This window comes from Rhinopithecus roxellana, chromosome 11 (assembly GCF_007565055.1).
Source record: "Rhinopithecus roxellana isolate Shanxi Qingling chromosome 11, ASM756505v1, whole genome shotgun sequence".
NCBI classification, from domain to species: domain Eukaryota; kingdom Metazoa; phylum Chordata; class Mammalia; order Primates; family Cercopithecidae; genus Rhinopithecus; species Rhinopithecus roxellana.
Genome location: NC_044559.1, coordinates 23,091,915 through 23,112,183, shown reverse-complemented (window position 1 = coordinate 23,112,183; position 20,269 = coordinate 23,091,915). Strand labels below are relative to the sequence as shown.

The 20,269-nt window shown below is 59.6% G+C and overlaps 2 protein-coding genes across 3 annotated transcripts; one reads left to right on the top strand and one right to left on the bottom strand.

The window, feature by feature from the left end:
• Positions 1 to 93: 93 nt before the first annotated feature.
• Positions 94 to 17,017, bottom strand: PSD (pleckstrin and Sec7 domain containing). Its single transcript, XM_010356169.2, has 18 exons — positions 16,963 to 17,017; positions 15,799 to 15,857; positions 13,526 to 14,262; positions 13,158 to 13,260; positions 11,998 to 12,364; positions 10,934 to 11,362; positions 9,536 to 9,730; positions 9,302 to 9,382; positions 8,862 to 8,974; positions 8,207 to 8,265; positions 8,006 to 8,095; positions 4,369 to 4,412; positions 2,492 to 2,682; positions 2,329 to 2,399; positions 2,058 to 2,215; positions 1,746 to 1,890; positions 1,317 to 1,460; positions 94 to 905 (listed from the first exon to the last, which is right to left on the bottom strand). The coding sequence occupies exons 3-18, from the start codon at positions 14,177 to 14,179 to the stop codon at positions 675 to 677; spliced, it is 3,075 nt and encodes a 1,024-aa protein (XP_010354471.1). The 5' UTR covers positions 14,180 to 14,262; positions 15,799 to 15,857; positions 16,963 to 17,017; the 3' UTR covers positions 94 to 674.
• FBXL15 (F-box and leucine rich repeat protein 15) lies at positions 16,904 to 20,234 on the top strand. Of its 2 annotated transcripts, XM_030941036.1 has the most exons (5): positions 17,885 to 18,050; positions 18,145 to 18,275; positions 18,449 to 18,602; positions 18,891 to 19,396; positions 19,907 to 20,234. In XM_030941036.1, exons 2-5 carry the CDS (start codon positions 18,223 to 18,225, stop codon positions 20,094 to 20,096), a joined length of 903 nt encoding a protein of 300 aa, XP_030796896.1. In that variant the 5' UTR covers positions 17,885 to 18,050; positions 18,145 to 18,222; the 3' UTR covers positions 20,097 to 20,234. The 2 variants fall into 2 exon arrangements, with proteins under 2 accessions (XP_030796895.1, XP_030796896.1); XM_030941035.1 differs by having other exon boundaries at positions 16,904 to 18,275.
• Positions 20,235 to 20,269: the final 35 nt, after the last annotated feature.

Below are 20,269 nucleotides of genomic sequence, written 5' to 3'. Positions count from 1 at the left end.
CGGCAGCCCCTGATGTGACTCTTGTCCCTGGAACCAGCTACCCATCCTGCCCACAAGCCAGGCATGGTGAGAAGAGAAGGATGAGGCCCAGCCAGCAAGTCCAGAGCAGTTTTAATGGGGGTGGAGGCTGTACAAAGGGCAAGGCCCACTGAAGCGGGGAAAGCCAGGTCGTGCTGCCCCCGGCCCAGGTATGGGGCCTTGGCATGGACACCCTTCCTCCACCTCCAGCAAGAGAGAGGGTGAGCCCTTGGGGAGGAAGGAGGGGAAACCAGCTCAGCCCCAAATCCTGGTCTCTGTCCAAGCCAGGCCCCAGGACAGAGCGGGGACTGCTGGTGTCAGGGTGGGGTGGTCTCAGCAGAAAGCAGAAATGGCATCAGGCCTCTCCCACACAAAAAAAAAGCATCAAAAGTTCAGGGGCGCTAGCCCTTCCCACCCCCGCCCACCCTGTACGAAAAAGTGCAAAACATTATCACAAAAAGGGGCTCTCGGACGTGCCCCTAGCCTAGGCTCCTGAGGCCCAGGCCCCAGCCCTGCCCTGCCCCGGACACCGCGTCCGGCGCGGTCGGGCCCTAGACCGGGAGGCCCTCGTGGGTGGCCCGAGGCCGGCCCGGGCTCAGGCAGGGCCATGTCATCCTGCAGGTGCCCAGCAGGCACCCCCCACCCCAAACCTCATCTCAGGGCTTCCGCCGCCCACTGCCTGCCCCTGGCCGAGGCTCTGAGCTGTGACGCTGAGCCCGGGGCTGGCTGGAGGGTTTGGACTGCAGGGAGGGACTGGAGTGAGAAGGAGGGAGTCCGTCCTCTGTGCTCCCGGCCTGGGCCAGTGCTGCCTCCACTGCATCCAGCTCCTCGCTGCCTGCCTTCAGCTTGACCCGAAGCAGCGCTGCATAGGTGCTATAGCGGGATTTCTGAGGCAGAGGGGCAGGGGCTGTGAGAGCCTGTTCTCTGTCTTCTGCCCACCCCACCATCTGGACCAGGGAGGGCTGCCAGCAGGGCAGGAGATGGCAGGTGCCTGCCCAGGACTGTGGGATGGTCCCATGCAGGCTGGTACCCTCTCTGGGCTTTCCTGGGACCATCATCTGTAACCTAATGTGTCTTGAGCCTTTACTAGAGCTGGGGAAATGGCACGCTTGACACACGCCTCACCTCGAAACCCCAGTGGGTGTCAAATGTTATCCTTCTTGCACAGAGGAGGAAACTGAGGCTTAGATTAAGCAACCTGCCCAAGGACCTCCAGCTGGTTCCACTCTTAGAGTTCATGCCCTTCACCCTAGTGTGGGCCTGCGTGTGTGGACAGAGGCACAGGCAGGGAGGCTCACCTCAAACTCCAGGTAGGCCTCCTTCTGCCGCTGCTCTTCAGCCTCCTTGCCCCGGCCCTTCTTGCCCAGCTGGGCGGCTCGGTGCTCCCGCAGCTCACTTGCCATGGCCTTCAGCTTGGCCTCATGGGTCCGCACCTGTTCCTCCTAGTGGCCAGGGGGAGGCATGGTCATGGTCACTCTGCCCTATATAGTGCCTCTGTGCAGATTTTTAAAAAGATGCCCCTTCCTTTGGACAAACAAACAGTATGTTTGGGTTCCCAGCTGGCAAGTGGGACCCAGTGGGGGCTGGATTTCAGCCCCTGCTCACCCGTGGCCAGCATCCTGGTGCAGGGGACATCTCCATGATCATACACAGCAGCCTTGAGTGCAGTGGGCCTGAGCCTAACCCCCTCCATCCCACTGGCACCAGGTGGACAGAGCTGGGGCTACCTGGGAGAGGCGGGTGGCAGCGCTGGGCAGGAGAGGGCGGCTGAACTTCTTTTGGGAGCTAACAGCAGCTGGGAAGGGGGGCGCAGAGAACATAGCGGCTACTACATTGATGCGCGTGATCCAGGACTGCATCTGCTCCAGGCTCCTGGGGAGAAAGCACAGCCCCTTGGGACCTGGGCCCAGGGTTTCTGTCCCAGGATGCCAGTCCTGGCTCAAGTGTGGCCTGAGAAGGAATGAAATCCAGAGACAGAGAGGGGAGCAGGATGGGAGGTAGGGGAAGGGGTCCAGGATGGGCAGGAGGAGGGCACTCACGGGGCCTGGAAGAGGAAGACCCGCCAGTCAGCTGTGCGCAGGTAGAAGACGTGGGGCCTCTTGCTGTAATCACTGGCACGAGTGGCCAGGGCATGGTGGATGCTGATGGCATTCTTGAGCTCCGTCTCTGACAGGGCCTTCCCAGGCTTGTACTCCTCCTGCAGGGGTGCCCATCTTGTCCTGGCCCCAAAAGCAGCCTGGCCCAGCCCCACCTATTCCCACCCATCAGCCAACTCAGTCCCAGCCCCAGCCCCCTGGCCTGGCCCCACACCTTCTGCAGGTAGAGGATCATGCCCTTGAGGATCCCGTGGAAGCTCTTCCAGCCCCGCTTGCCCCGAGGTGCTGCAGAGAGAAAAGACAGGTCAGGGGGCCCTGGAACAGGCCCACTCCCATCCATCCCCCAGACGCCACACCCCTGCCACTCGGCCACATACTCTTCCTGCAGTCAGGGTCTGCGTGCACTTTTCGCACCAGGGCCCCGTGCTTGTAGACAGCAGCCCCAGGCTCGGGAGTCAGGTCCAGGAAAGGGCTGGAGCCGCTGCCACTGCCCCCGCTGATCCGCTTGATGACCTTGGGGTTGGGGTCGGCCAACTCAGACAGAGAGCGTCTCAGTTCCTCCTCGTCTCTGCAGGTGTGATCACCTCAGAGGGGGCTGGCCATGGAGCCATGACCCCCGCTTCAGTTCTGGTCTCTGCCTGCCCTGGAAAAGCTCCCCCAGTGTTTGTGGCTTGGGGGGCTCAACCTGAGGGTCCTGCCATGTCTCCAGCCTCAGATCACGCCTCCCCAATGTGTAGTTCTGCCCTGTCAGAGCAGGGCACTTCCCTCAGAGTTCCCCAGCCTAGAGCCACCACTGTCCCTTCCTCCCATCAAGTAGGGCCAGCACTATCCTCTCCATTGCTGCACACCTGCAGCCCTCATGACCTTCTCCACCAGGACATCCCCGGGTCTGCCTCTGCTGGCTCAACCACATCCAGCCCCGGGCTTTGCTCATGGCTTGTGGCTAAATGGTAGCAGATGGAAGAAGTAGCTTCCTAGTGCCGCCCCCTACCCCAACCCCATACATCCTGGTCTACAGGCTCAGTCAAAGAAAAAATCGGATTCTATCTTGTCACTCCCTTGCTCAAGAACCTGCAGTAGCTCCCTGTTGCCTCCCATATGGAGTCTACACTGCATCTCCCCCAACACTGTTTTTCTCCGTCCCAGCCAGGCCTGTCTTCATTGGTTCCCCACCCCATACTCATTTCAGCCACCACACTTTTGCCTCCCAAATTCCAACTTCCCCTTTCCTCTTCCCAAATGCTGCCCCAACTTCATGGCCCCAGTCTCAACCCTCCAAAAGCCTTCCCTGATCACCCCTGCACCCTAATCCTGAGCTGTGCCTCCCCTGAGATCTCCAGTGACTGGGAACTCCCAGCTAACTGGGCAGTGAGGGAGTCTCAGTGGATAAAAGCAAATCTGAGTGATCTATGAACTGTGAAAATAAGACCTCTACCCTCAGACTGGAGACCCCAAGGCCCAAATTGGATTTCTTCCCTCAGACTAGGCTCTTCCAAGACTTACTTATGAGTCTCTATGTTTCTGTTTTCTTTTCTTTTTTTCTTTTTTTTTTTTTTGAGATCGAGTCTCACTCTGTCGCCCAGGCTAGAGTGCAGTGGCGCAATCTCGGCTTACTGCAAGCTCCGCCTCCCGGGTTCACGCCATTCTCCTGCCTCAGCCTCCCAAGTAGCTGGGACTACAGGTGCCCGCCACCACACCCGGCTAATTTTTTGTGTTTTTAGTAGAGACAGGGTTTCATCATGATAGCCAGGATGGTCTCAATCTCCTGACCTCATGATCTGCCCGCTTTGGCCTCCCAAAGTGCTGGGATTACAGGCGTGAGCCACCGTGCCCGGTTGAGTCTCTATGTTTCTACTGGAGGCTGCCAAGAACAGACAGCATGGTTACTTGTTTTGTTCTGTGACATCTGGGCTCCCTAGGACCTGAGAGGGCCTCTTGTGCTGCTGGTCAAGGCCCTGCTTCCAGAGGCTTCTGTTTTTCCACTAGGGTTGCCAGGGGACCTCCCTTTGATGTTTCAGCACCTCTCCTCCCACCCCAACCCACTTGTCATAACAACCCAGCTAGAGACAAGACACAGAACCCCAAATTCAGGCAGACATCTCCAAAGAAGGAAGTGAGGCAGCCTCCCTGCCTCTCATGGCCTCTCACTCTCCTCCCCTGCCCCACCCAGGGCCCACCCCAGCTCTCTCAGCCTCCCCAGGCAGCCCCTTCCCCATGCCCCATCTTAGCCCCACCATGCAGCCCCGGGACTCACATGGCCCACTGCAGCTTCTCATTCTTGATGGAGCTGTACAAGGCCTGGGGGGTGGGGGAAACAAATTAGGGGGTTGTGGGTCAGTACCCCAGTGTCAGAGCTTAGAGCCTTCCCCTCTAACTTGGGAGATGAGCCAGAACTAAGGGGAAAGGGCAGCAGGATATAATGACCAAGAACACAGGCTCCAGAATGGAGACCCAGGCCCGGCTCCACCACCTGAGCTGCATGATTTTGGGCAAGTATCCATGGAGAGAAACAAACGTAGTAACATGTGGGCACAGGCAGTTAGCACAGGGCATCCCGGCACAAGGCTGACGCACAGTAAATGGTTGTTGCTATTATTATCTTTATTGTTGTTAAGGGGCCGTCCTGCTCAGATCCTGGGCTGGAGAAGCAGAGCCCTGGAGGGAATGGGGAAAAGCAGCCCAAGAAATTCCCCTTCCCCCAACCATGCGCTCTGGCCTGTTTCCACAGGATGAGCCCACACATAGCATATGGGGAAACTGCGACCCCAGGATAGAGGACTTGCCCTCTCAGCACCTTTCTTCACTAATAGAGAGCACACTATCATGGCTCCCAACACCAAGACAAGCTGAGGCCTCCCCCTAACCCTGACAGCCCCAACAAGCCAAATGCCAGGGTGGTCCACCGCCCTGCCCATGTGCACACTTTCTCACCAGAGAGCGAACACTCATCTAAAAAGCAGTGGTTTTAGCTTCCAATTCCTGCATAGCCCAAACTGTGTGATGTGAACCAGCCACTTCCCCTCTATCCAGCTGGCCTGGGGACATTTCGGGGTTCCGGGGTGGTCAGAAGAGAGAACAGGCTCCAGGAGTGGCATGGGGTCCCCTCTTCTCCAGAGTGGCCTGGAACATGGGTCCACGCCAGCGCCTCCAACTGTGGGGGTACTTCCGTCAGCCTGTCCGTGAGTGGGTGTGTCCCCAGCATGTGCATGTTGGGCTAAGTGTGTGGCGTGTGATGCTGCCTGCATGTGAGCTGGGTGCAGTGGTGACGTTGGCAACTTCCCTGTGATGGGACACAGCCTCCCCTTCACTCCTCCCAACAAACCAGTCTCTGACTCTCTCACTGCCCACAGCCATGCCCAGCCACACGGCAAACCAGGCATCCCAACTGGGCACACACTGTTCACACCCTTGTCTGGGGATGGGTGTACCCCACAGCCGCCAACCTCCGCTCCACCGCCCCCAGCACAACCAAGGCAAATCAACACATAGACCTTCCAGCACACACCCAGTCAAAACCCAGCATGGCTCAGACCCTTAATCCTCACTCACCAACTCTCTGGCCAGAAAGCGGAAGCGTCCACCAAGATCCAACCTGCAATCCTTGCCTCCAGCCTTCTAGTTCATCCCCTGCCTTGTCTCAGGACCCCTTCGGCCCACCACCACACCTCCTTCGAGGGCCCCGAACCCCATCGGTGGGCCGCAAGTCATATTCAATCTAGAAAACCCTCTTCGGTTTGTGAGGCCCACCTTGGTCCCAGGGTCTGTGCCCTCCCTGCCCCCCAGCCCGTGCCCACCTCTGGCTGCCCCTGACCTCTGTCCCTACCAGCCTACCAGGCTCCGCCCTCGGTTCGCGCCGCCCTCAGTGCCTCCCTCAAGCCGCCCCCTCAGTCGCCCCCCAGCCTGGCGTGGGCCGCGGCTCCAACACTCTCACCGCCTTTTTCTTCTTGCGGCTCTGCAGGCGGCTGACCACCAGGTCGGTGTAGAGCACCGGCTTGAGGCTGCGCGAGCGCTGCGGCCAGCCGTAGCACAGGGTCTCCGCGCCGCGGTGGGTGCGCCCGTAGCGCACGGAGCACAGCGAGCGCGAGCGCAGCCGCCCGGCGCTGCTGTGGATGCTGTTGACGCCGATCATGCTGGCCCGGCCGGCGCGCCGCGGCCCCCGGCCATGCCCCCGCCCGCCCTCGGCCCCCGGGCCGCCCGGACGGCCCGCGGACCGCTCCCCCGACAGCCAGCGCGAGCGGCGCGGCCCGGCCCGAGCCGGCCCGGCTCTCAGGGACGCACGGAGTGCGCGGCGGTGGCGGCGCTGTCTGCTCTGCGGCTGGGCTACAGCGGGAGGGGGGCACCGACGGGAAGGGGAGGGCGAGGGCGGGGGGCGGGGATCGCATGAAATGGAGGCGCCGGATCGCGAAGGGGGCCCTCCCCGCGCGGCCACTGGGAGGAGCCTGGGGAGGCCAGCGTGGGTGGCAGCTCCGGGGAGGCTGGGAGCGCCGCTATGCCTGGGGCTGTGACGCTGGGCGGACCCGGCAGGGTCTGGAACTCCCTTCTGGCTCGTCTGGGTTGGGGTGGTGGGAGGCAAGAGGTCGGACCGCTTCCCTGCGGCCCTTTTCCACTGAGCCAAGAGGGGCCTCGAGGGAGGACGGAGGCAGGGAAGGAACAGCCCCGACTTCATCCAGCTCACCCGCAGATACCCCCCATATATAGATCCCAAGTCACGTAACACACCTCGATTCTGACGTACACCCCAACAAACCAGACGCACCAGTTTACGGTCACCCCAACTCGCAGACACTACCCATTCAGATGGACACTTCAAAACTTACAATCTTTAGCTCACAAACATACACCCCCTACTCAGAGGCATATGGCATACCTCAGACACGGCCAATTCGAAGATATACACCCCACCACACATAAACATCCAGCCTACACCCCAACTCAGACACACACTCTAAATCGTAAGCCCTAAAACACAAACACACCAAGCCATACAAACCCTTGATTCACGACGCCTGGGCACACAGATGCAACTCACACCCCAGCTCACCATGGACTTTCCCTCTCGGATATACCCCAAACTCAGAAGCCCAGCACCCCAAGCTCACAGACACGCCCTGGGACACTCCTGTGCTGTTACATGTATGTAGTGGCGCAGAGACACCTTTGTCCAAGCCTGGGGGTTTCTTCAAGTGAGTCCAGGCCTCCCTGGATAAACTACCACCACATCAGGGAGAAGAGTCAACCCAATGGACAAGCCGTTCCCTTCTCCCACCAGCACCAGCCCCTACGTATCTGACCCCTCAGTTGTGGGTCATGGAGCTGGCGCCTGGGAACGGGGCCTGTTCACAGGGAGCCAGAAAGCAGTTTCTAGCTCCAGCTTTGCGCTAACTCGCTGCCAGACCTTGGAAAAGCTTAGTCCATCTCAGGCCCCTCTCCCTCCGGGTCCCTGCAGCGCAGCAGCACCAGGAGGGTCTTTTTGGCTGTCCACGCGGCGGAGGAGCAGTGTAGAGTGTACCCCCACCCAATCCCGGTCCCGTGCAGGGACCCCCGCAACTCCCGCCTTCCACCCCAGCACACACTGGAGGAGGGGAACTGATGAAGGCAAATGCAGGGGCCTGGGCCGCCTGCTCGCTTGTTTTCCAGAGCCGGGTCCCCTCCCCCGCCGCGCGCAGCCGCGACCGCACGCATGTGCGCCATGTTCCGGGAGAGCCTGCGCGTGGGGCCTGGGGAGGGGGTGGTCCCCAGGCTGAGTCACGAGAGCCCAGGCTCCCGCGGCAGTAGCGGGGGCCGGCAAGCCCCAGCCCTGCCCTCCCTCGGACTCCGGACTCCGGACTCCGTCGCCGACTGGGTCCTCCATCCTTCCCCTCCAGCAACTTCTACCCTGCCCCGCCCCCCACCTTGAGCAGCTCCCTAGGGAAGTCGCCGCCGTCATTGAGGCCCTCCAGGTTCCCGATGAAGTCCCCGCAGGTCATGCGCTTCCCGATGTTCTAAGGGAGGCAACAGAAGCCTGTGAGTTTGGAGGGCCCTTGGCCTCCCAGGTCCTGAATGTCTGGCCAGGGGTTTCTTTTCTGGCTCCTGCCCGCCCGGCCCCCACTCACGTGGCCGTGAAGATCGGTGTTGAGCAGCATGAGCGCACAGGTCAGAGTGTGGGCGCCGTCTAGGGGAGAGCTGATTTTCAGCCTTGGCTGCCTCCCAGGGACCCTTCCCACAGCCATATTCCCCAACCTCCCAGTTCATCTCCACCTGCTTTGGCCAGCAACCTCCTACCTCCTGAACCCCATTAGTGAACTCTCCCTACAAAGAGCTCCTCTTCCAACAGATCCCTCAGCAAGGACCTAGCCCTCTTCTCAGGACCCGTCCCTGGCTCCCTCAGGTACTGAGGGCTGCCCACTAGTTGCCCCAAGGTTCCCTTGCCTCTAAGCCTGGACCACAAGAAAGTGAACTGCAGCACAGTCCTGTAGACCAGGGCAGTCAAACAGAAACCCCACTCCAGCCAAGCACTGGCCTGCACAGGCATGCAAACTCCTGCCTCTTCACAACACACTCAACCCTAGCAATATGCCTGCCCACATGTGTAGTTCCACATACATGCAGCCATGACAGCGCTGTCTGCACACATGCAAGTTCACATGCCTACACGCGTGTCTACCCATTCCCTGCTGTACACACACTCATGCTCTTGTACACACACACAGGGCCCAGCCCATTTTGCCTCTGTGGCCAAAGAACACCCCTGCTCTCGGAACTCCTCACCCTCTGAGGACAGGGCTTCAGGATTGCACTGGAAGTATCGCTGGGAGAAGTGGGCCAGCACGCGCTCTCGTTCCTGGGTCTCACCCATTAAGGCCAGCTCCTTCAGAAACACCCTGGGGAAGGGGCAAGAGAGGGTTGCCTAGCAACCAGGAGTTTCCAGCCTCTGTCTCTGGGGTGACAGGTGGCTTTGAGAGTAGAGCAGCTGGGGTGGGAAGGGGAGGAGAGAAAGGGGATGAGGGTATGCACCCTGACCATTCACCCATCACCCCTACCCAAGGTCCCTTTACCAGGAAGCTCTGGACCTTGGCCATGCCCAGCCAGCATGGGAAGGGTGAGGTCAGGACAGCTTGTGGGGGACAGAGGGGCTCAGAGGAGGCATCCTGGGGCCCTAACATGAAGCCTGGAGAGTGGGGGCTGTCCTCCAGAGGGTCAACACCCACCTGAGAGCTTGGTCCAGAGTCATGCCCGTGAAGACAAAGAACTTGAGGTACTCCCCAGCCACCAGTTTGCTGAAGTCATTGCTGTGGGCAGGGTAGAGAGACAGGTAGGGTCTCAAGGGGAAGTGCAGGGGGTCAGGTGGGGATCACCCAATGACCTGGGGACATTAGATGGAGAGCTGCTTTCAGGATGCACTCCGTCTGCCCCCATCCTCAGTCCCAGCCTAGTGGCTTTACTTCTTGCCAAGGTGCCGGGCCACATCAGCCTTCCTGAAGCCATCTAGTCGGTACAGTCTCTTGGCCAGGCGCTGTGCAGCCTCGAGGTCCGCTTTCTGCCCATTAGACAAGGTGTCTGTACTTCCCAGGGCCAGCCGCTCTGTGCTATCCAGCTCTGAGTCTGAGTCGGACACCAGCTGGCTCAGGGGTGGTTCGCTGCCAGGATAGAACACCAGCTCAGGCTGGAGCAGGGTCCTTAGGAGCCATCCAGACCCTCCTTCTGCCTCCAGGCCCAGAAGGTGGAGAAGGGGAGGGAGTGGAGGGACATGGGAAAGCATTCTTCTTCTTCCCTGGGAAGGAGATTAGATTCTCTCCATCAGCCTACTCTATCATTACCACCTCTCTGTGGAAGTCCTGCCTTAAATCTAACCCACATCCATCTTGCTGCTGTGGGAGTTCTGGTTGCTTCCCCAAGCTCCCAGGGGCCTACATTTGCTATTAGATGTAGATTATCTGTTCCCACCTTGGCCCTACACAGAAAATAGTCCTTTGTCTCTTAGACTATGGACACAGGTGGAATAGATGGGCTACTATGGAGGAACTGTGGAGGGCCAGGGAAAGATTTGAGGGCAGCAGGGATACTGGTCCGAAGGCTTTCCCCCTCCTGCCTTTTAGGGAGAGGAGCCTCTCCTTGGTGCTCCCCCTCTACCCACACAGAAGCAGGCTCTGGAGTTAGGGGGTTAAGGGTCAGGGTGCGCACCCTCATTCCCTTTCTCTCCTCCCCTTCCCACCCCAGCTGCTCTACTCGCAAAGCCACCTGTCACCCTAGAGACAGAGGCCGGAAACTCCTGGTTGCTAGGCAACCCTGTCTCCCTGGCCACCCCCTCCTGTTGCCATGGCTTCCATGACTGAGAGGGTAGCTGGCAGAGGGGAGAGCAGAAAGGTTAGACTGTGAAAGGACTTCCTGGAGCTGGACGAGAGATGCCTGATTGGGCAGGGGCGACATGGGAGGGAGGCAGTGGGAGAGGCTGGTGGCTGCATCTTTGGTGAAACCTCCAGGCTGGGTGGGGGTAAGGTCACAAGAATTCTGAGCAGGCTAAAGACTCTGCCAAGGGAAGAAAGAGCCCTCCAGGAGAGCAAGAAGGGTATTCTCATGGGATCCCTCAGTGCTGAATCATGCTTTCTCAAGCCACTGGACTTGAGACCAAGAGAGGCGCTTAAGAGAGAGCTGAGAGGACTCCCCCTCACAGCTAATGGCAGTAGTCCTCCAAATGGGAAAACAGGATCTGCATCCCCTAACCACCCCTACTCAGGGGTCAGGAATATAAACTAATCCTCACACTCAGGATCTGTCCCTTACAGCAGCTGTTTCTGGAACCCTGGGGGCCTCAAGTCTGAGGGACAAAAGGAATTACTTACCTGCCAAGGGGTGCTGCACCCAGTCCAAGGCTGTCCTCTGAGTGGCAGGGACTAGGGGGCTCCCTCCCTGGGGCCAGCTTGGCTCTGGCCTCTGCCTCCTCCTCCTCCCCTCTCTGTGTCCAAGGACCATCAGCAGCAGAGCTGGTACCAGAATCCGGTTCAAGAGGGGCAAGTGGGGCGGGAGCTGGTGGGTCGGGCCGGGGGGCAGGGGGTTGGGGAGGCAGCTCAAAGGTGAAGAAGGGGCTCTGGGTTGGGCCAGGTGAGGCCAAGGCCTCCAGCGAGGCAAGGCTGGTATAGGAGGTGCCTTTGGCCCGGTGTGACTCCAGGATGGCTTCGAACACACAACTGAAAGAGTCAGGCCCATCAGCCGAGGGGCTGGTCCCAGGTAGAAAGGGCACAGGTGACTTGAGAGGCATCCGGCTCCCTGGCCTGCAGGGGCAGGGAGAATCTCTGATTAGGGGCCCAGATCACAGGGCTCGGGCAGAATTTCACTGAACTCTCACACTGACTCTCCTTAGGGGATTATCATCTCCTTTTCACTGGCTCTTGCCCACTAACAAAAAAGAACCTCCAGGGTAGGGGACCAAGCTATTCAGTGCCCCCTGAGGCACACCAGCCCTACCAGTCCCCAGCACCCAGTCCCCTCCCTCCCTGCTAATCTCCCTTTCTCCTCATTTTCCCTGATCCGCTTCCCTCCTGCCATCCCATTTCTATTTCTGGCAACATCTTAGGAGAAGATGAGGCTCCAAGCGACACTGGGGTGTGAGACGGAAAGGAATGTCCCCACACTCCCCACTCTCCCACCAGGATCCGGACTCATACTCCTGTGATCCTGGGCTTGACTGCGGCCTCTGGCCTCTCACCCTGCCCCCTGTTCTGCTTGAACCCCTGGCCTCTTTGCTTCCCACATCCCCAGTGTTCCGCCAAGCCTCAGGCCTCTGTCTAGAATCTCCTGCTATACACAATGCCCACATCCCTCTCTATCCCAAGCCCTTTGAGCCCTGCTCTGCCTGTATGCCAATGGGAAGGAGCAAGCCACTTCCTTCTCCCACTCCCCCACTCACCGGACCCCTTCAGAGGCCTCAAACACCTCGTCGTCCACATCTTCTTCCCCGCCTGCCTCATCCTCGTCCTCATCCTCATTGCCACTGCCGAGGCTGGGATGAGGGTCAGGGTGTAGGCCGGGCCGTGGGGCAGGTGGGTGGGTAGTGCCTGGTGGACCCTCAGAGCTGGGCTGACTTTCAATGGCTGAGTCAGCCTCCTCCCGCTCAGCCAGCACCTCATCGATGTCAGTCTCGCGGTAGCACCTCAGGGGCACCGTGTCCAGGTCTGTCTCTGAGTACTTGGCCGCTTGCCCCACAGCCACCCCAGAGCCCTGCCTTGAGCCCACCCCAGGTGGAGATGGGGGGGCCTGCTCTGGGGGCTTAGCACCTGTAGTGTGCATAGGCATCCAGGTCAAGAGGTTATCCACGTCAGCTCCCCGTCCTAATTCTGCTGTAGGAGCTCTGCCCACTGCCTCATATTGGCAGGAAGTTCTCTCACTGTCTAGCCACCATTCCTCCTGCTACAAACTTAGCTTGTTCCTGGTGCCAGTGGAGCTTATTTTAAATCAAGTTGTTGTCAAATGGCTTTGAGGAACTGGGGGAAGACCAGTCTTTTTCTTTCTCTCTTTCTCTCTCTCTCTCTTTCTTTCTTTTTTGAGACAGGGTCTCACTGTGTCACGATGAAGTGCAGTGGTGCAATTATAACTCACTGCAGCCTTGATCGCCTGGACTCAAGGGATCCTCCCAACCCAGCATCCCCAGTAGTTGGGACTATAAGTGCACACCACTACATCCAGCTAATTAAATTTTTTGTAGAGACTCGCTATGTTGCCCAGGCTGGTCTTAGATTGCTGGCTTTGAACAGTCCTCCTGCCTTGGCCTCCCAAAATGCTGGGGCCACTGAGCCCTGCTGAGCCTCTTTTCTACTCCATGGAATGCCCCTCAATATCCTGCCGTCCCCTCCCTCCATTACTCAGCTTCCTCCAGGTGTCCCACCCAGTCCCTATCCTCCAGCCTCCCATTATAGCGCAGATGGAAAGATTGAGGCCTGGGGAGACATTGGCTCACTCAAGAGCCAATTCCAAGGATTGGGGGAAGTTTGAAGGAGGGCTCCCTACTGAGTCTCAGTTGCTGTGGGGAAGGTCCTGCCCTGTTCTCCCTGCCTCAGTCCCAGGCCTTACCTGAGCTGGGGGGGTCCAAGGAGCCATAGAAGAATTCCCATTTGGCTCGAGCGATTCTCTGGGCATGAGAGGAAACTTCCCGGGGGGAGGACCAGGTATCCCCCTGAGCCAAGGAGGGAGACACAGGCACCCAGAGATAAAACCAGACATACAAGGACACAAGAATATGGGACAGAAACAGAAATTAAAACATGCAGGGACAGAGATGGAGGTGCAGAGACACAGAGACAAACACAGAGGGCAAGAGAGAGGCAGATTTAGGACAGATTAAAGGATTCAGAGTGAACAGCAGACAAGCCCATGTCTGACAGGAGGTTAAGCCTTGCCCCTACACTGGGGGCCCCGGGAACCCAGGGGAAGTTGCATACCTGGTTCAGGAATCCAGTGTCAGCAGGTCCTCTGAAGAGTGTGGCCAGGCGCTCAGGGGGGCCCCCAAGCCCATTGGGGAGAGAGGAGTAAAGGCCATCTGCTCCAACCTGGGGTGGGGCTGGCGGCCCATGTACAAGGTTCCGGCTGCCAGGTAGGGCTGAGCCGCCTCTGGCGGGGAGTGGGTCTGATGTGGATGCTTCCAGCCGTAACTTCCGGTTGGAGCCAGGCCCAAGGGCTGGGGTGGGCCTGGGAGGAGAAACCCCCCCCAGATCCCAGCTCCGACTCAAGCCCCCGGGAGCAGGTAGCCCATTCAGTGGCCTCACACTGGCCTTCTCCACAAAGCGGAAGATGACCACGGAGCTCTGGGCCCCGGGTGGGGGCTGCCCAGTGGGTGAAGAGGGTGCCCAGGGTGAGGGAGCAACACGGGGTGATGGGGGGCCACGCAGAGGTGTACAGGGTGCTGTCACACGTCCCAGTTCCCGGCCTCGAGGACCTGGACCTGCCACTCGCCGTAGCAAGGAGCCTGTGCTGCCATACATGCTGGCTGGGGGGCTCTGGGGCACTGGGCCTTCGGGGAGCCAGCGGCGTGGGCATCGTGGTGGGGAGATGGCACAGTCGCCTTCAGAGCAGAAGCGCATGGCACCCTGGGCCATGCTGGGGCCGGGGGTCAGGCTGGGGGGGCAGGGATGGCGAGGCCAGGCGGGGAGTAAGGGGGCTGCATGCTCTTCAGACAGGCCTGTAAAAGAGGAAGGGGAGCATGGGGTGAACTGCCAAGGAGTTAGATGGACAGGACAGCAGAGATAGGGAAGGGAAGGTTGGCTGGGGCCTCTGAATACCAGGGGCCTAGCTCATCCTGGTAATATGGGATCATTGATCCCACGCCTGGGGGCTACTTCCATAGAGGCCTGAGGAGAAAAGAGTTATACACCTGGTGGGCCCCTGGCTCCTTTCCTTCTGCCTGGGGCCCTGAGCATCACCCTGGGAGGAGAGAGGAAGCAACTTCAGAAGTTGAGTGAGCCCAGAGTTCTTATGGCACTTTGGAGCTACTTCTGGAATGGGGGAAGTTGGTACTCCACCCTTTGGAGAAGGGGTGTCAGTCAGCTGTCACCATCATACCGCCCTGTGACCCCTATAGTCTCTCTTATGGAGGCTTCTCACTCAGGGAAGGGAAACTCAGGCCTCCTGGAAGGAGAGGGAAGAAGAACAGGGGTTATATAGGGATGCTGAAGGACTGAGAGGCACAGCATGGAAGTGGGGAGAAAAGCCTGAGCAGAGGGTCCTACCCGCAATATATACATACTGAATGGGAAAGGGACATTCTTCTTCTTCTTCTTTTTTTTTTGAGACAGAGTTTCACCCTTGCACCCAGGCTGGAGTGGAATGGTGCTATCTCGGCTCACTGCAACCTCTGCCTCCCAGGTTCAAGTGATTCTCTTGTCTCAGACTCCCGAATAGCTGGGATTACAGGCGCCCACCACTACGCTTGGCTAATTTTTGTATTTTTAGTAGAGACAGAGTTTCACCATGTTGTCCAGGCTGGTTTTGAACTTCTGACCTCAGGGGATCCCCCTGCCTCCGCCTCCCAAAGTGCTGGGATTACAGGTGTGAGCCACTGCACCCGGCCAGGGACATTCTTTTCTTCATACAGGTACAGACAGGCACACACATACACACACACATACATAAGGACAAATATGTCAGTACACAGTTAAACACATTCATAGGCAACACCCTCTGGCACACACAGACACAGACACACACACACTGCTCAAAGACACACCCTCATGCACTCTCATAGTCATAACAAATATGTGTGTAATGAAAAGGCACAAGCTTGTTTTACACACACACCATCATCAAACAGGAAGACACAAAGAGGTACCCAAATATATACACAGGCTGTCATTCTCCAGTGCACACAGAGGTCCAGGTGTATCAGACACAGAGACCTACTGCTCACAGTCACATACACATACAGATGTACACATACAGATGTACACACTCAAGCAGGGACACACACCCTCCCCTCCCCCCACCTCCTAGGGTCTCTTGAGGGGAATCTGCATCATATTCCTCTCCTCTCCCTCTCTCCCCAGGGGTAAGACAGATCCCATCTGGGAGAGACCAGAACCAGGTAAAGGGGCCTCTAGTGGCAATGCAGGGGAGGGGCAGAGGTCAGGAGTAGCAACCCTGCCAGGCAGGTTCCGGAAGCTCAACGGGGTCCCAGCGCATACCCGGCGCAGTCCCAACTCAATGCCACCTCAGTACTCACCGCTGCTCGCCCAGAGCTGGGACCGAGGAGAGACAGAGGAGAGGCTGGGCCCAGCTGAGCTGTGAAGGCAGCGCAGCTCCCGTTTGCTCCAGGCCCGCCCGCCTCTCAGTCCCTCCCCCTACCCCCTACGCGCCGCTCAGGCAACGCTAATCCCCCCCACCCCCCGCCCTCTCCCAGGGCCCGGAGCCCCGGAGGCTGCCAGCCCCCTTGGTCGCTAGGTCCCCGCTGGGCTCTCCCGCCAACCTAAGACCCGCCCCAGACAAGGAGGAGGGCGCATGGAACCCCTGGTTCTATTCCCCAGACCCTGACGTGCCCCACCCCACTTGTGTCCACGTCTCTCTCGCCCACCGCCCCTTGAGCCACACGTAAGGCCCGGCTGCACACGCGTGTCCCGCTCCAGACCCCACGCGTGTCCCTAGGAGGCTGCCACATGACCTGTTACATGCCACACGCGCTCCCGCCCCCACGAGCACGCGGCCGCGCCAAGCACACGGTATGGGTGTAGACTGGACCCGCCCCCTAAATCCAGGAGACCATCAACTATGGAAAGGAGATCTAGGGAACACCGTCTTGAACCCGCCAGGGGTTTTGAGTCTCGGACCCAGGAGACCCAACCCTGACCACCCTCCCAGGATGCAGCAGGGGGATGTTAAATCAGACTTCAGGAAGAACTTCCTTGCTGCCTGAGTTAGGTGTCGTCACGCCTGCCCAGGGGTAAGAGATGACCTAGGGACTGGAAGACGTGGGGGACAAGGCAACCCTTGTGCCCTTGGCCAGGGTAGAAGGGGACCCTGCTATTTTAAGAAAGAGCCGCTCGAGTTACTATGGCAACTACTCTCTTTGGGAGGGCCAGGGAGGGCGGATGGTGACCTCGGAAGGAAGAAGGGGTCTGTTCGGGTAGTCAGGGGGCGCGAGGACGTGCGAGGCGGGGGCGCGCGGGGCTCACCGCGGGGAGGGGCGGCGCGGACTCCGCGTGGTGCTGAAGGGGACAGCGCCAGATTTGTCGCACTGCGCAGGCGCAGAGGCGCGAACAAAGAGGGGAGGGGGACGAGGCGCGCGGCCGGAGGTGGTGCGCGCTCACGTGGCTCTATCTTTGCAGGGGTCAGTCCTCCCAGCTACCCCCTCCCTCAGCAGGCTGAGGAAGAAGAGGTAGCAAGCCCTCACCTAACTTGACCCCTTTCTTGTCCTTCCGCGCCACTGGCTTCTCCCTTCTCGCTGCCTTTCGGGGTGGGGAAACGTGGAAGGAATTCTGGGAAAACCAGATGTCTGGGTTCTCTATTCCCGTCTGGCTTGATTCTGGACAAGGCGCTTCCTCTCCAGGGCCTCAGTTTCCCCATCTTTAAAATGGAGAGATAGCATAGACCTGCCCACCTTTCAGAGGTGCCCGAAGCCCTGACGAGATAACAGATGAGAAGTGGTTTTCGTTGTGATGAGCCAGCTGAAGCGGTTGCACCGAAGGAACGCCAGACCGTCAGCGGTGCAGCGGCCCTCGCGTCCTTCACATCCCCCCACACTCATCCTGTGGATGATGGGGGAAGGCACTACCCCTGGGGTCCCCCGGAGCGGATCCTGGGACTGGGACGTGGGGACGCGGTGAGAGGCAGTCTTGAAGCCGAGTCCAGAGGTCTGGGGCGTCACTGCCCCAGGGCGGACCCAGCCTCAGACACTACAACTAAACCCAAGGCCAGCCGAGAAGCACTACCCCTGGCGGGCTGAGCTGAGCTCTCCTTCTTCTCAGGACTCTGGACCTTTGGAGGAAATGAAAGGGACCCAGTTGGAAACATAGTCTTTATTTGCGCCCCCTACGTCTCCCTTCCTCCGGCGGAAACGCGGCCCAAACTGTTTGGAAGTGGAAGAGGCTGGATAGCTCTTCACAATTAATCAGGAATGGGAGGTTTGAGCAGGTTTACTTGATGAGGGAAAAATTATAGCCTCGCCCATTCATTTATTATTTCAACAATTAATTATTGAACACCTGTTACGTGGCAGACAGTAAGAGCCTGGATAGTTTCTCTCCGTTTTTCAAAGTCGCTAAACGCGATCAGAGGGCAGATGCGAGGCCGGTAACCTAGGAGTCCTGGCTCCGCCCCCTCCGCGTTTGGCCTTGCCTGCTCCTTCCATCATCACTTCACTCAGAGGCGGCTACTGGCCCAAGAGGACGACAGAAACCAGTCTCTGATGCCCACCGCATTCTCCAGCTTCGGGCCTCAAGCTCTGTAGCTGAGAAGGCGAGGCCTAATGTTACACCACCGGTCTGTTCCGCCTGTGTTTCGGGGTCTACCCGAAAAGCTTTCAGATTGGCTCCTCGGTGAGACGGCACTCGATTGAATAGGTCTATCTCTACAGGCCAAGGAGGCGGGTTTGGCACGGCCACTCCAAGGCCAAAGCGAGAAAATCTTACTGCGCACGCGCAATAGAAAGCCGATGGAGCCACCGACGGAGCCGTCCGGAGGGGAGCAAGAGCCCGGAGCCGTCAGGTACCGAGTACCGGAGGGGCCGAGAGAGGGAAGACGAACCTGCGGGAGGGTATCCGAGCCGGGGCTGGGTCTGGGGGCCGCTCTTGGGAGCTGGGGCGTAGGAGCATAACGGAGGCGGACTCGCAGGTAATAGTGGCCTCGGGACGCCGGTGCCAACGCCCCTTTACTCGCAGGCTCCTGGACCTGCCCTGGGAAGATGTGCTGCTCCCACACGTCCTGAACCGGGTCCCGCTGTGCCAGCTGCTCCGGCTGCAGCGCGTTAGCCGGGCCTTCCGGGCGCTGGTGCAGCTTCACCTGGCCGGGCTGCGTCGCTTCGATGCCGCGCAGGTGAGCCGGGGGCTGAAGCCCCGCCCCTGCCTGGGTACCGCCCCGCCTCTAGCCCAGCCCCCAGCCCCGCAGTATACCCTTCTGGACCCCCTTGGGCCGCCGGGGCTGCCCGGGAAGGGATCCACGCAGCAGGGAGTACTCCCAAAGGTCAAGTACTGGGTAGCGACTCAGAGGGAAAGTGAGGTCTCTCCTGGGAGAGCAGGAGGCTGCCAGAAAAGAACTCAGGGGTGCATAGGCGGCTGAGGAGTGCGGGATGGGCTGAGAGTTGGGGTGCCTCCCCGCCCGCAGGTGGGTCTGCAGATCCCGCGGGCCGCATTGGCCCGGCTGCTGCGGGACGCCGAGGGGCTGCAGGAGCTGGCGCTGGCGCCGTGTCACGAATGGTTGTCAGACGAGGACCTGGTGCCGGTGCTGGCGCGTAATCCGCAGCTGCGGAGTGTGGCGCTGGGCGGTTGCGGGCAACTGAGTCGTCGGGCGCTTGGGGCGCTGGCCGAGGGCTGCCCACGCCTGCAGCGCCTGTCGCTCGCGCACTGTGACTGGGTGGACGGGCTGGCGCTGCGCGGCCTCGCTGACCGCTGCCCGGCCCTGGAGGAGCTGGATCTCACAGCCTGCCGCCAGCTCAAGGACGAGGCCATCGTGTACCTGGCGCAGAGGCGCGGCGCTGGCCTCCGCAGCCTCTCTCTGGCGGTCAACGCCAACGTGGGGGATGCCGCGGTTCAGGAGTTGGCTCGGAACTGCCCAGAACTCCAGCACCTTGACCTCACCGGCTGCCTCCGCGTCGGAAGCGACGGTGTCAGGTGCCTGGGCCTGATGGGGCGGGAGGAGGGCAGTCACTTAGCCTCTGCTGGTATGGGGCGGGCTGTAGTTGTTAAAAGCCCGGACTGAGGCTTCTGAATCTTCCTGCAAACCACAGCACCCCCATTCTGAACAGAAAGGGTCTCTAGGGTTGCCTAGGCCGGAGAGCCCATAGTTGAAAAACTTTTGAACCAATATTTACACATTGGGAGATTTCACATAGAAAGTCGACTTCCGGCTTTTCTTCAACAAGGGGGAAACCTTGCAATCCGAGGTGGAGCTGAGGGCCAGGTTCCCCCCCTTAAATGAGACGGGAAGTCTCCAGCTCACTGGAAGCCAATCCAGGTGCCTCCCTTGTGTAGGGACGGAAAAAGTATGCCCCTGCCCCGAGCTGGAGGGAGACCGGGATTTTGCCAGAGCCAGTCCGAGGCTGAGTGAGCCCGGGCTCCCACCTTACCCCACCAAGGGTGTGGTGGCTTCATGCCCCTAGCTTCACCCTGCTCCTCCCTCAGGACATTGGCCGAGTACTGCCCCGCGCTGCGCTCGCTGCGGGTGCGGCACTGCCACCATGTGGCGGAGTCCAGCCTGAGCCGCTTGCGGAAGCGCGGCGTGGACATCGACGTGGAGCCGCCGCTGCACCAGGCCCTGGTGCTGCTGCAGGATATGGCTGGCTTCGCACCTTTTGTCAACTTGCAGGTCTGACGCGCCTGCCAATCGGAGCACAGCTGGACTGTGTGGCTGGGGCCTGACACTGAGCTGTAGGGAACCTGAACCTCTCTGGTGAGAGGCCAGTGCCCTGCCCCAACCTGGAGCTTCAAATAAAGAGCTTTTTACCCCCTCTTGCCTCGTGCTGCCCTGTTGAAGATAGGGGATTC

Coding starts and splice junctions, on each gene's coding strand:
- FBXL15 (XM_030941035.1), top strand. CDS start 18,223: ATGGAGCCACCGACGGAGCCGTCCGGAGGGGAGCAAGAGCCCGGAGCC. Junction 18,603..18,890: donor GTCGCTTCGATGCCGCGCAG/GTGAGCCGGGGG, acceptor CCCCGCCCGCAG/GTGGGTCTGCAGATCCCGCG. Junction 19,397..19,906: donor GTCGGAAGCGACGGTGTCAG/GTGCCTGGGCCT, acceptor CTCCTCCCTCAG/GACATTGGCCGAGTACTGCC.
- PSD (XM_010356169.2), bottom strand. CDS start 14,179: ATGGCCCAGGGTGCCATGCGCTTCTGCTCTGAAGGCGACTGTGCCATC. Junction 13,261..13,525: donor ACACTGGATTCCTGAACCAG/GTATGCAACTTC, acceptor TCCTTGGCTCAG/GGGGATACCTGGTCCTCCCC. Junction 1,461..1,745: donor CTGCCACCCGCCTCTCCCAG/GTAGCCCCAGCT, acceptor CCTGGCCACTAG/GAGGAACAGGTGCGGACCCA.